General features: G+C 45.9%; 2 protein-coding genes across 6 annotated transcripts in view; one reads left to right on the top strand and one right to left on the bottom strand.

The window, feature by feature from the left end:
• The window catches only part of LOC114592528 (uncharacterized), a 41,455-nt gene extending 31,586 nt beyond the window's left edge, over positions 1 to 9,869 (top strand). For all 5 annotated transcript variants that reach the window (XM_077923101.1, XM_028720714.2, XM_028720713.2 and 2 more), the window contains 4 exons: positions 906 to 1,231; positions 2,365 to 2,538; positions 6,013 to 6,369; positions 9,436 to 9,869. In XM_077923101.1, coding sequence (XP_077779227.1) covers positions 906 to 1,231; positions 2,365 to 2,538; positions 6,013 to 6,369; positions 9,436 to 9,593 — 1,015 coding nt within the window. In that variant the 3' untranslated portion in view covers positions 9,594 to 9,869. The remainder of the gene's footprint in view (positions 1 to 905; positions 1,232 to 2,364; positions 2,539 to 6,012; positions 6,370 to 9,435) is intronic.
• Positions 1 to 13,393, bottom strand: part of LOC114592563 (uncharacterized) — a 400,972-nt gene that overhangs the window by 381,182 nt on the left and 6,397 nt on the right.

Raw genomic sequence — 13,393 nt, 5'->3', positions numbered from 1 at the left:
GAAGAGACTCGCGGAACGGATTAATTTCGTCTTGCGAGGCACCACTGTAAAGTGCTCTTCACACAGCACATAACCTGTGGAACAGAAGAGGATTAGACAAATTCATGAAAGAGAAGGCTCTTAATGGTTGCTAGGCATGGTGACTCAACTCTGCCTATAAATCACAGTTTCTGGAAACCACAGGAGGGCAGTGTGCCCTTGTGCTCAAATGCTACCTGTGGGATTCCCAAAGATATTTGGATGACCACCATGAAACCAAAATCCTGAGCTAGGTGGGCCATTGGCTTGATCCAACAGGCTCTTCTTATGTTCTTACATTAACCAGCCGAATTCCCCAAACCAACTACCGTATTTTTCGCTCTGTAAGACGCACCAGACCATAAGATGCGCCTAGTTTTTGGAGGAGGGAAACAAGGAAAAAAATATTCTGAATCTTCTGGGATAGCCGCACGATGCCTCTTCAGGGCAGCGGGAGGAAAGCTGCCCCAAGAGCCGTGCTCCCTTTAAAGAGCACACGGAGTGTGTGTGCGGCTCTGGGGGGCTTTTCCCTGAGGGGGGGGGAGAAGGGCAGCCCGCCAGTCCCTTCCCCCACCTCCCAGAAAAGCCCCCAAGAGCTGTGCTCCCTTTAGAGAGCCGCGCGGAGCTGCCCTTCTCCCTCCTCGGGGAAAAGCCCCCAAGAGCCGCACACATGCTCCACGCGGCTCTTTAAAGGGAGCTCTGACAGAGCCTCCCGCCTGCATTCGCTCCATAAGACACACACACATTTCCCCTTACTTTTTAGGAAGGAAAAGGTGTGTCTTACGGAGCGAAAAATACGGTCGTTTTGCTAGAGGGAGAGAGAAGCCACCTTGATTTATTTTATAGTGCCAATACACTTCTTTGACTCTTGCATGTTGTCGTCCTAGATGGACCGGAGACGAAACCCAAAAGATGCTCTCTATAATCGCCCGTAGCCCCGGCATCAAGGCGTTTATGAGCAGCAGCAGTAGCACGGCTGTGGACGAGAAGCACTGGAAAGCCCTGCAGGATGAAATGCTCTCTCTGGGATACTCCAGATCCAGCTGCCAGCTCCGTGACAAGTGGAAGCGCCTGAAGATCGACTTTTTCAGTGAGGGCATCGAGGCGGCCTGCGGACAGGTCAGAGTCAAGGACCCTCCTCCCTTCTACAAGGAAGTGACTTCGATTTGGATTGCAGCTGGGAAACCACCTTTTGGAGAACATAGAAAGCTCGGTATGTTTTAAAAGAAACCTGATTTGCAGGATTTTCAGATTTATCCTTCCAGTATCTTGACTTTGCTGGGCTGAGTGCATAAAGCTAGAGAAGGCTGCTGCAAGGCACTTTTTATTAATTGGCTCTTCAAAATACAGTGGTACATCTGGTTAAGAACTTTTTTCTTTTCTTTTCTTTTTAAAAAAAAATTTTTTTTATTCAAAATTAAAACAAAACATATTATCCATATCATCCTTATTCCTCCCCCCAAATTTTCCTCCCTCCCCCCACCCTCCCACACAAAACCTACCCACCCCCACCCCTGTATTTCCCTCAGTTCCAGTCTTTGATTTCTCCCGCTGCGCCGCCACCACACGATTTCTGTTCTCATCCTGAAGCAAAGTTCTTAACCCAAGGTACAGTGGTACCTCAGGTTACAGGCGCTTCAAGTTACAGACATTCAGGTTACATACTCCACTAACCCAGAAATAGTACCTCAGGTTAAGAACTTTGCTTCAGGATGAGAACAGAAATTGCGTGACGGTAGCGCAGCAGCAGCAGCAGGAAGCCCCATTAGCTAAAGTGGTACCTCAGGTTAAGAACAGTTTCAGGTTAAGAACGGACCTCCAGAACGAATTAAGTACTTAACCTGAGGTACTATTTCTGGGTTAGTGGAGTCTGTAACCTGTAGCGTCTGTAACCCGAGGTACCACTGTAGATCCGCCTTCGACAACCTGATGGCTTTCCATGTACAGTGGTACCTCGGGTTACGTACACTTCAGGCTACAGACGTTTCAGGTTACAGACTCCGCTAATCAAGAAATAGTACCTCAGGTTAAGAACTTTGCCTCAGGATGAGAACAGAAATTTCGCCACAGCGGTTAAGAACAATTTCAGGTTAAGAACGGACCTCCAGAACGAATTAAGTTCTTAACCAGAGGTACCACTGTAGTGCTTTTCTCTGGGGTGGGGGAAAGGGTGCTGGCACTCAACACGAGGTACTCACCACAGGTGGGGGGGCACATTCTCTCCCCCTCTCCCCAAAACACTTTGTCTGGAAAGCTTTGAGGTTAGCCACCGCTGCTCTATACTGATTGGACAGTCCCTTCCGATTCCCCCTCTGCCACTCACGTCGGTTTCTCTCTCCGTTTCAGCGGTGGATGCGTCAGAGACCGACAACGATTCCACAAATGGGGAGCCACCGCCGATAAGGCCCTGCCACAAGCCAGCAGCCGCCGGGCAGCAGCCAGAAGGGGCACCGCCAACCGGGCCTCCCCTGCCAGTTGTAGGGCCCAAGGTGGTCGATACTGGCGGAGCTGCTCCTTTAGGTACTCAGGAGCCGAGCCGTTTATTTATTTATATATTTTATTTATATATAAATTTATTTTTTAATTTTAATAATCTTTATTGGTTTAGATTAAAAACATATATACATAACAACATTTAGTACAAAAACAGAAAAAAGGAAAGAGAAGAAAGAAAAGGGACAAAGAGATATAAAGCACTTATTCTACATAAATACAATAACATATTAACACTTAAATCCATACAAACTCACAAAAAGAACAGAAAAGGTTTCTATATATTTCTATATATTTAAAATGTTTCATGGACTGCATTTTCATACAGAATATTCCAACTTTGATCAGGACAGTGGTCAAAAAGCGGCCCCTTGACTGATAAGATAGTAAAAAGGTAAAGGGACCCCTGACCATTAGGTCCAGTCGCGGACGACTCTGGGGTTGCAGCACTGATCTCACTTTACTGGCCGAGGGAGCCGACGTACAGCTTCCAGATCATGTGGCCAGCATAACTAAGCCGCTTCTGACAAACCAGAGCAGCACACCGAAACGCCGTTTACCTTCCCGCCGGAGCGGTACCTATTTATCTACTTGCACTTTGACGTGCTTTCGAACTGCTAGGTTGGCAGGAGCAGGGACTGAGCAACAGGAGCTCACCCCGTCGCGGGGATTCGAACTGCCAACCTTTTGATCGGCAAGTCCTAGGCTCTGTGGTTTAACCCACAGCGCCACCTGCGTCCCCTGATAAGATAGTAGTGAGGAGTTTGTATGTGTGTGTTTTTAAAAGGAAAGCATCCTTTAAGGCTAGGCATTTTGTAACTTAAGGACATCGGAAGAGTCTGCTGCCTAGGAAATGCCCACAACGTCTGGTGTCGGGAGAGAGGGAGGAAAAAAATTCTGACCTTTTGTCATTTTAAAAGCTTTTGCTTTTCCAATATTTTGTCTTCTTTTGTTTATTTCTGTTTTCTAAAATCCAATAAGTCTTTATTATAAGAACAGTGGTACAGTGGTGCCCCGCAAGACGAACGCCTCGCAAGACGGAAAACCCGCTAGACGAAAGGGTTTTCCGTTTTGGAGGCGCTTCGCAAAACGAATTTCCCTATGGGGTTGCTTCGCAAGGCGAAAAAATCTTGCGCGTCCCCGCGGGTTTTTTCCGCTCCCCCCCCCCTTTTCCTAAGCCGCTAAGCCGCCTATCAGCTGTTCCGCTGATAACCCGCTTAACAGCTGGTCGCGAAAAGCCGCTAGACCGCTGTAGCGCTAATCCGCTAAGCTGTCAATGGGCTTGCTTCGCAAGACGAAGAAACCGCTAGACGAAGAGAATCGCGGAACGGATTCTTTTCGTCTTGCGAGGCACCACTGTACAAGCAGTTAAAGGCAAAACAAATAGAGACACCTTCAAATAAATGTGGACTCCTTTCTTAACCAGGTTAATGACCAACCGCTCAGTATTCTTAGTGGAGAGGTTACAATAAGTAATATGCCTGAATGTTGAATCTGTAAGTGCATGTCTAGAGACAATGGATAAAACAAACATCATTAGATATTCTGCTGGATATGTGTTTAATGGTTATCATAGAATCATAGAATCATAGAATCATAGAGTTGGAAGAGACCACAAGGGCCATCGAGTCCAACCCCCTGCCAAGCAGGAAACACCATCAGAGCACTCCTGACATATGGTTGTCAAGCCTCTGCTTAAAGACCTCCAAAGAAGGAGACTCCACCACACTCCTTGGCAGCAAATTCCACTGTCGAACAGCTCTTACTGTCAGGAAGTTCTTCCTAATGTTTAGGTGGAATCTTCTTTCTTGTAGTTTGGATCCATTGCTCCGTGTCCGCTTCTCTGGAGCAGCAGAAAACAGCCTTTCTCCCTCCTCTATGTGACATCCTTTTATATATATATTATTTTATTTTTTTTATTGAAATTTCTTATAACAGAATAGAAAATAGAGAAAAAAGAAAAGACAAAGAAAAGAAAAAAAAAAAATATACAGAATACAACATACAGACAAAACCAAGCTTCTAAAACACATCGTTGTATCACCACTCATGTCCCTTTTAGACTTCCTTCAGCGTTGCTGATCATCCTTCGTGACATCCTTTTATATATTTGAACATGGCTATCATATCACCCCTTAACCTCCTCTTCTCCAGGCTAAACATGCCCAGCTCCCTTAGCCGTTCCTCATAAGGCATCGTTTCCAGGCCTTTGACCATTTTGGGTGCCCTCCTCTGGACACGTTCCAGTTTGTCAGTGTCCTTCTTGAACTGTGGTGCCCAGAACTGGACACAGTACTCCAGTTATTGTATTTGTTTAAAAAACAATAAATAATTGTTTGGTTTTTTTAAAAAATAACAGCGGTACAAAAGAAAATCTATAACTGCCCTGTGCTGTTTTATTTTCCAATAAAATTAGATTTTCTCCTGCTGTTCACAGAACAAAACATTTGGTGAAGCTTACACGTCATATGAATTATAAATAATTTATAATTATTATAATAATTGCAATAATATAATTAGATTATAATAATGTGTATATCATGACTGAAGTAGTGCACGTTCAAAGAAGCAGAACATTGGAACGTACAGGACAGGTAAAAGAAAGTCCGTTATGCAGTACATATTTAAACTATGGAACTCACAGCCACAAGAGGCAGGGATGGCCACCAACCCTAGATGGCTTTAAAGGCAGATTAGCCAAATTCATGGAGGAGAGGGTTATCAATGGCTACTAGCCATAACAGCTGTGCTCTGCCTCCACAGTTGAAGCAATGCTTCTGAATCCCACTTTCTGGAAACTGCAGGAGGGGAAAGGGCTCCTGTGTTTGAATCCTGCTTGCAAGCTTCCCACAGACATCTGGTTGGCCACTGTGAGACCAGGAAGCTAGACTAGATGGGCCATAAGCGTGATCCAGCAAGTTCTTTCTACATTTTTATGCGCTGTGTCTTAGATACCATTTTTATAATAATAATAATAATTTATTATTTATACCCCGCCCATCTGGCTGGGTTTCCCCAGCCACTCTGGGCGGCTTCCAACAGAACACTAAAATACAATAACCTATTAAACGTTAAAAGCTTCCCTAAACAGGGCTGCCTTCAGATGTCTTCTAAAAGTCTGGTAATTGTTTATCTCTTTGACATCTGGTGGGAGGTCGTTCCACAGGTTGGGCGCCACTACCGAGAAGGCCCTGGTTCCCTGTAACTTGGCTTCTTGCAGTAAGGGAACCGCCAGAAGGCCCTTGGCACTGGACCTCAGTGTCCAGGCAGAACGATGGGGGTGGAGATGCTCCTTCAGGTATACTGGACCGAGGCCGTTTAGGGCTTTAAAGATCAGCACCAACACTTTGAATTGTGCTCGGAAACGTACTGGGAGCCAGTGTAGGTCTTTCAAGACCGGTGTCATATGGTCTCTGCAGCCGCTCCCAGTCTCCAGTCTAGCTGCCGCATTCTGGATTAGTTGTAGTTTTTAATTAACACCACCTCCGTTTGTTCCTGTAGTTGAAGTTGCAAGGAGGGTGACCAGATGCAGAGAAGAGAACGAAGGATGGGAGCAGGACGAGCCAATGACCCCGTCTTCCGAAGAGGAACCTCAAGGAACTCCTCCTTCTCCTACCTTCCACCACCAGCAAGCCCCTTCTCTTCCAGAAGAGCAGATTGAGTTCAAAGAGATAAAGGAGGAGGTGGAAGATGCAGATGAATCTGTTTTGGGGTGCCCTCCTCAAGGACTTCCAGAAGCAGCTCGTAGCAGTGGTGGTCTTCTCACGACAACTGCAAGTAGCAGATCAGCACCTGCCACAGAGAGGCATGTGAAGCAGTGGTATATCAGCCAACAATGCCCCACCTGTTCCTCAATGAGTAAGTCAAGTTACTGAACTAAGTTTTCCCATTCAAACCGTTGTGGGTGGCGCTGTGGCCTAAACCACAGAGCCATTTGGGCTTGCCGAAGGCAATAGAAGCTTTTGTGTTCCACATATGTACAAACAAAAGAACTTAAACGTGACAAGGATTCCCAGAATAATACCTTGTTACAGATGCTTCAGGTTACAGACGCTTCGGGTTACAGACTCCGCTAACCCAGAAATAGTTAAGAACTTTTGCTTCAGGATGAGAACAGAAATTGTGTGGTGGCGGCACGGCGGCAGCGGGAGGCCCCATTAGCTAAAGTGGTACCTCAGGTTAAGAACAGTTTCAGGTTAAGAACAGACCTCCAGAACGAATTAAGTTCTTAACCAGAGGTACCACTGTATTCTTCCGGGAATCCTTGTCACGTTTAAGTTCTTTTGTCTGACAGCGGCATACAACAACTATATTTTGCGAAGGCACATGTTAAGATCTTTTGTATACTTCGTCTGATACCTGCATACAGCTGCTGCATATAACAACCATAATTGCAAAGGCAGATGTGGAACATTACAAAGAAAAGTTCATCTTTTGCAAGTACTGCTCCTTAAAGTTGTTACGTTTGACACTTGTATTCGCTAAGACATACGTGGAACACAAAAAGCTTTTATTTGGACATTACGTATATAAGAACTGATCTGTTTGTATTTCCTGTTCTAAATGTTGGTCCTTAATTGCTTCTACAGTGGTGCCCCGCAAGACGAATGCCTCGCAAGACGAAAAACTCGCTAGACGAAAGGGTTTTCCGTTTTTTGAGTCGTTCTGCAAGACGAATTTCCCTATGGGCTTGCTTCGCAAGACATTTTGTCTTGCGAGTTCTTGCGAGTTTGTTTCCTTTTTCTTAAAGCCGCTAAGCCGTTAATAGCCGCTAAGCCGTTAATAGCCGCTAAGCTGCTAATAGCCGTGCTTCGCAAGACGAAAAAACCGCAAGATGAAGAGACTCGCGGAACGGATTAATTTCGTCTTGCGAGGCACCACTGTACTCAATTAGATAATGTGAAATGAGTTATGTTCATATGATGTATAAAGAATTTATATAAACACAGCCAGTTATGTTGTGGGTATATTTGTTGGTTGAATTTACGTAACTATCAGTTTGACAGTCTCCCTCGGCCTGAAAGCGAGATAAGCGCCATACCCCATAGTCGCCTTTGACTGGACTTAACTGTCCAGGGGTCCTTTACCTTTACCATATAGATTATTAATTTGTGAATCACCTGAACCCTTTTGTCCCAGCTTGGCCGTTGAGATCATCTGCAGAGCATCGTCAGTCATTCCCCGAGTTGTTGAGGGTCTTCACTCATGACACTAGAACTCGCAGACATCCAAGGAAGATGAATCCAGTCAAACCTCAGTTGTCGAACGTAATCCGTTCCGGAAGCGCATTCGGCTTCTGAAACGTTCGAAAACCAAGGCACGGCTTCCGATTGGTTGCAAGAGATTCCTGTGTTCAAGCGGAAGCCACGTTGGACGTTTGGCTTTCGAAAAACGTTCGAAAACCGGATCGTTTACTTCCGGCTTTTTGGAATTTGGGAGCCAAAATGTTTAAAAATGGAGCCATTCGGGAGCCAAGGTTTGACTGTATTGAGAGATTCAGGACAGATAAAGCGAAGTCCTTCTTCACACAGTTAAACTATCCTCAGGAGGCAGTGAATGGCCACCAACCCAGATTGCTTTAAGAGAGAATTAGACAAATTCATTGAGGGCCATTGATGGCTACCAGTCATGGCTCGAGGCAGCCATTCTTCTGAATGGCAGTTGATGGAAACCACAGGAGGGGAGAGATGTTCTTGTGCTCGAGTCCTGCTGGCCGATTTCCCATTCAGACATTTGGTCAGCCGCTGTGAGAACAGGATGCCGGACTAGACAGGCCATTGGTCTGATCCTGCAGGCTCTTACTATGTTCTTGTGTACCAAGTAACAACTAGAAATAGTTTTCAGAAATAGTCTCCACCCCCATCGGCCAGCCCGGACACAGAGGTCCAGCTCCGAGGGCCTTCTAGCGGTTCCCTCACTGCAAGAAGTGAGGTTACAGGGAACCTTCTCGGTAGTGGCGCCCTTTCTGTGGAACCCCCTCCCATCAGATGTCAAGGAGATAAGTGACTCTGACTTTTAGAAGACATCTGAAGGCAGCCCTGTTTAGGGAAGTTTTTAATGTTTCATGTTTTAGCGTGTTTTTAATATTCTGCGCAGAGTGGCTGGGGCAACCCAGCCAAATGGGCGGGGTATAAATAAATTATTATTGTTATTATTTAGTCTAATTGGTCCAGTATTGTGCAAAATTCTGCCAACAGAGATCCAGCAGGCACCTTCTTTTCCAACTTTTAAGCACATGCAGGAATAGTTAATCAATGTCTTTTAAACACACGTTTTTAGCTTATGGTTTTATGTATTTTTTCCGTAAACTTCTTTGATATCTTTAGGAGATAGCAGTCTATAAATAAAATAAAACATTGGCACATCTCAATGCTGATTTGCAGCATTATAACCGCTCAGGGAAGAAAAATAAATAAACAGAGCAATCCCTACCCCCAGCAGAGAATGGTTTTTTGTTTTTTAGCAGAGAGTGGTTTCAAAACAATGCAAAATGTGTATTTAAGGCAGAATGAACTTTTCATCCAGCGGGAAAAGTTTGTTGAAACAAATTGGGTTCAGAAAGTACAGTACGGATATAACATCAGGCTGATCTGCAGCATGTAAGGAAATCTATTTCAAAATTCAATCAATGTTAGTGTATTTCCAGTTTTTCCCAGCGTCCTACATTACTGTGGCAGACTCACCACGGCCTGGAATTAAATCTGTGTGCATACCTTACATTTAAAGCTGTGGCACATGTATGCAGCCTTAAATTCCCATGCGCCACCGAGTCGTAACTTGGGTGGGACAGATCTCTCTTAAGTCCCACAAGGGGAGAACTGACTGCATTCCTCACAACATAGTTCCCCGTTGCAATACCTCCCACCTTGGTAGCCTTTAGCAATAAAATGTTATTCCTATTCTCGTTTTTTATAATAAAAACAGGTGGAGAAATTGAGAAGCTGAAGAACGAGACAGAGGCGTTAAAGAACGAGACAGGAAAATGGAAGGACGAGATGCTGGAGGCGCTGCAACGGATTGAAAAAAAGATGGATGCTGTCCTGTCTGCTGTGGCCCCTGGACCGCCCACCCATGAGCACTGATAGTAGAGCACTTGTTGAGCACAAATAGATTCCCTAGCAATGAGGCATAGTTCCCCCTGTATTTACTAGGTCTTGAGAGTGTAAATTGTCTTCTCATTCATGTTTGGAGTTCTGGGCTGGAGACTGGTGGGGAGGTTAGTTGCTGTGCATAGAGTGAGCATTTATGTTTGGAATTGTTATCTGTGTAAGGTGCCGATACCTTTCTGTGTTTTCTGTTGCTGCTTCCAATCACCTTGTTTCAAAATGCCTGTGCTAATAAAATACACATCATTCCAACCGTTCCACTCTGTGTGTGCGCGTGTGTGGGTGCGCGCGTGCATGTGCGCAAATCCCCAGGTTGCATATTATGAATGATCCCATCCTGAGCTGCTGTCTTCATCCTTGCGGGGTGATGAGGAATAATAATACAGTCATAATTCGTATTGCATTTGCTTCAGGTTGAGCATTTTCAGGTTGCGTCCCGCAGTGACCTGGAAGTACCAGAAAGGGTTACTTCCGGGTGTCGCCGCTCGCGCATGCGCAGACGCTCAAAATGACATCACGCGCATGCGCAGAAGTGGCAAATTGCAGCTCACAGTCGCGGGTTACATTCTGCTCATGTTGCGAACGGGGCTCTGGAACAGATCCCGTTTGCAACCAGAGGTACCACTGTAATAATAATAATAATAATAATACAGTTGTACCTTGGAAGTCGAACAGAGTCTGTTCCGGAAGTCCTTTCCACTTCCAAAACATTTGGAAACCAAAGTGTGGCTTCCAATTGGCTGCAGGAAGTTCCTGCAGCCAATTGGAAGCCACATTGGACGTTGGGCTTCCAAAAAAATCCATTAAAAACCGGAACCATTCGTTCGGGAGCCAAAACGTTCAACTTGCAAGGCGTTCGGTTTCCAAGGTACAACTGTAATAATAATTTATTATTTGTACCCCCGCCCATCTGAATGAGTTGCCCCAGCCACCCTGGGCAGCTTCCAGCATATATCAAAATATGTAATAGGATTACCTTTCTAACTTCCCTCCCAAAGGAGCCCAAGTAGGCAAACACTTCAGTGCTAAAACACTACAATTAGAACGGAAAAATTATGTAAAACTAAAAGCAATCACATACTCTCACAGCCAATAATCATCTTTCAGGGCACACTCCCAAGTCTCAGATCACGTGTTCCTGCCCTGCTTCAGTCTACTTCCAGTTTTGTAGGTTATGGTTTGAGGAAAGACAGCCAGACTCTTTTCTGCGATGACGGATGCCATCCTCGTCCCTTGTGATATTTGTGACATGGTTTTTGCAAGATCTGAATGCAATAAAAGGACAACAGAGGATCTTGCCAGTACTCAGAGGCAATGAATTCAGTTTTATTTAAGCAAACACTGGTCAACACAGATTACAATGCAAACACGAAGACAATTACAGCATAAACCTAGAAATCCTCTTTATACCTCTATGGGTCCCAATCACACACCTAGCTTGGCTGCAATTGCATACTCACTTTCCTGTAAATGCCCCAGTGTGGCTTAGTGCAGAGGTGGTTTTATGGAAGTGCGACTTGTTCAGCCGCACTGGGCGCCGGCACCGCGACAATGATGTAGAAAGCATTGCAAGAGGTGGGGGAGACACTGAGTTTTAGTGTTGGACAGGGCGCCACTTAAATTTGAGAGCCCAAGTACACCACTGCTTAGTACCAAGTCAGCAGGTCTATGACTGGCCATTTAAGCATGATTTAGTCCATTGTGGCAACCATGTAAACCAGTACTCCATGGCAGTCACTATCCCAGTTCACACTACTGTGCATCCCTCTTTACAGTGGTACCTCGGGTTACATACACTTCAGGTTACATACGCTTCAGGTTACAGACTCCGCTAACCCAAAAATAGTACCTCGGGTTAAGAACTTTGCTTCAGGATGAGAACAGAAATCGTGCTCCGGCGGTGCAGCAGCAGCAGCAGGAGGCCCCATTAGCTAAAGTGGTGCTTCAGGTTAAGAACAGTTTCAGGTTAAGAATGGACCTCTGGAACAATTAAGTACTTAACCCGAGGTACCACTGTATTTGCACCTCTTGCTTCTCGACTGGCAGTAATGCAGCCTTCAGAAAAGCATTGATCAGAGGTCACTAGGGCTGGGCTATATATTGTCCAAACCCAGATTGATGTCCATATAATGATACTGGTTTCATGATTTTTGATATGGCAATATAATGTGAATCATTAAGTGTGTTAGGTAAAGGTAAAGGTACCCCTGCCCATACGGGCCAGTCTTGACAGACTCTAGGGTTGTGCGCCCATCTCACTCAAGAGGCCGGGGGCCAGCGCTGTCCGGAGACACATCCGGGTCACGTGGCCAGCGTGACATCGCTGCATCTGGCGAGCCAGAGCCGCACACGGAAACGCCGTTTACCTTCCCGCTATAAAGCGGTCCCTATTTATCTACTTGCACCCGGAGGTACTTTCGAACTGCTAGGTTGGCAGGCGCTGGGACCGAGCAACGGGAGCGCACCCCGCTGTGGGGATTCGAACCGCTGACCTTTCGATCGGCAAGCCCTAGGCGCTGAGGCTTTTACCCACAGCGCCACCCGCGTCCCTAAGTGTGTTAGGACTGGGCTATATGTCATCCAAAACTGGTTTGAAGTCCATGTTATGATATCAGTTTCATGGTTTTTGATCTGGCAATATATTGTGAATCATGAAGTGTGTGTGATGATGATTTATTTATACCCCACCCATTTGGCTGGGTTTCCCCAGCCACTCTGGGCAGCTCCCAACAGAATATTAAAAATAATCATAAAGAGATAAAACATTAAAAACTTTCCTAAACAGGGCTATCGTCAGATGTCTTCTAACAGTCAGATAGTTGTTTATTTCCTTGACATCTGATGGGAGGGCGTTCCACAGGGCGGGCGCCACTACTGAGAAGGGGTGTGTGTGTGTGTTTGCTATGCAAAAATCACAATGTGGATAAAACCAGGAAGCCAGCCAATACCTCATCTCCATTCTTATTTCAGACATAGTGATATATCAGTATATCACAATGTTTAGCTGCTGATATATGACAGTGTTGAAAACCAGATATCACCCAGCCCTAGGGGGTCATCCAGAAGCTAACATCTATATTAATTGTACTGCCCACATTTGCTTCTGACTCCACCTCCAACTAGGGACACGGGTGGCGCTGTGGGTTAAACCACAGAGTCTAGGACTTGCCGATCAGAAGGTCGGCGGTTCAAATCCCCACAACGGGGTGAGCTCCCGTTGCTCGGTCCCTGCTCCTGCCCACCTAGCAGTTCGAAAGCACGTCAAAGTGCAAGTAGATAAATAGGTACCGCTCCAGCGGGAAGGTAAACAGCGTTTCCGTGCGCTGCTCTGGTTCGCCAGAAGCGGCTTAGTCATACTGGCCACATGACCCGGAAGCTGTACGCCGGCTCCCTTGGCCAATAAAGCAAGATGAGCGCCGCAACCCCAGAGTCAGCCACGACTGGACCTAATGGTCAGGGGTCCCTTTTTACCACCTCCAACTGGCATGTGGCCCTCACAAGGAGGGCAACCTTCAGGCAGAAAAGGGTTGCCCAGCCCCAACCAAAAACACCTGTTTGCTGTCAACCCAAAAGTAACCCATGGCCTGCCTGTCAATGGTAGGGCCAGCGAGAATGGCACCTTTGGAGGGGATAAAAGGGATCTACAAAAGAAACATGGAAGCACACTGTTACTCAGCAAAAGAAAAAGGAAATCTAAGGGGGGGGGTCCTATTCACACCTTCTTTAATGGGGGGTGTTGCTAGACAGGAAAAAGCACCATCAGGCTACAGGAGAGG

Source organism: Podarcis muralis, chromosome 2 (genome assembly GCF_964188315.1).
Source record: "Podarcis muralis chromosome 2, rPodMur119.hap1.1, whole genome shotgun sequence".
In the NCBI taxonomy this organism is placed as follows: Eukaryota; Metazoa; Chordata; class Lepidosauria; order Squamata; family Lacertidae; genus Podarcis; species Podarcis muralis.
Note: the sequence above shows the minus strand (reverse complement) of the source record. Positions and strands in the feature narration are given on the sequence as shown.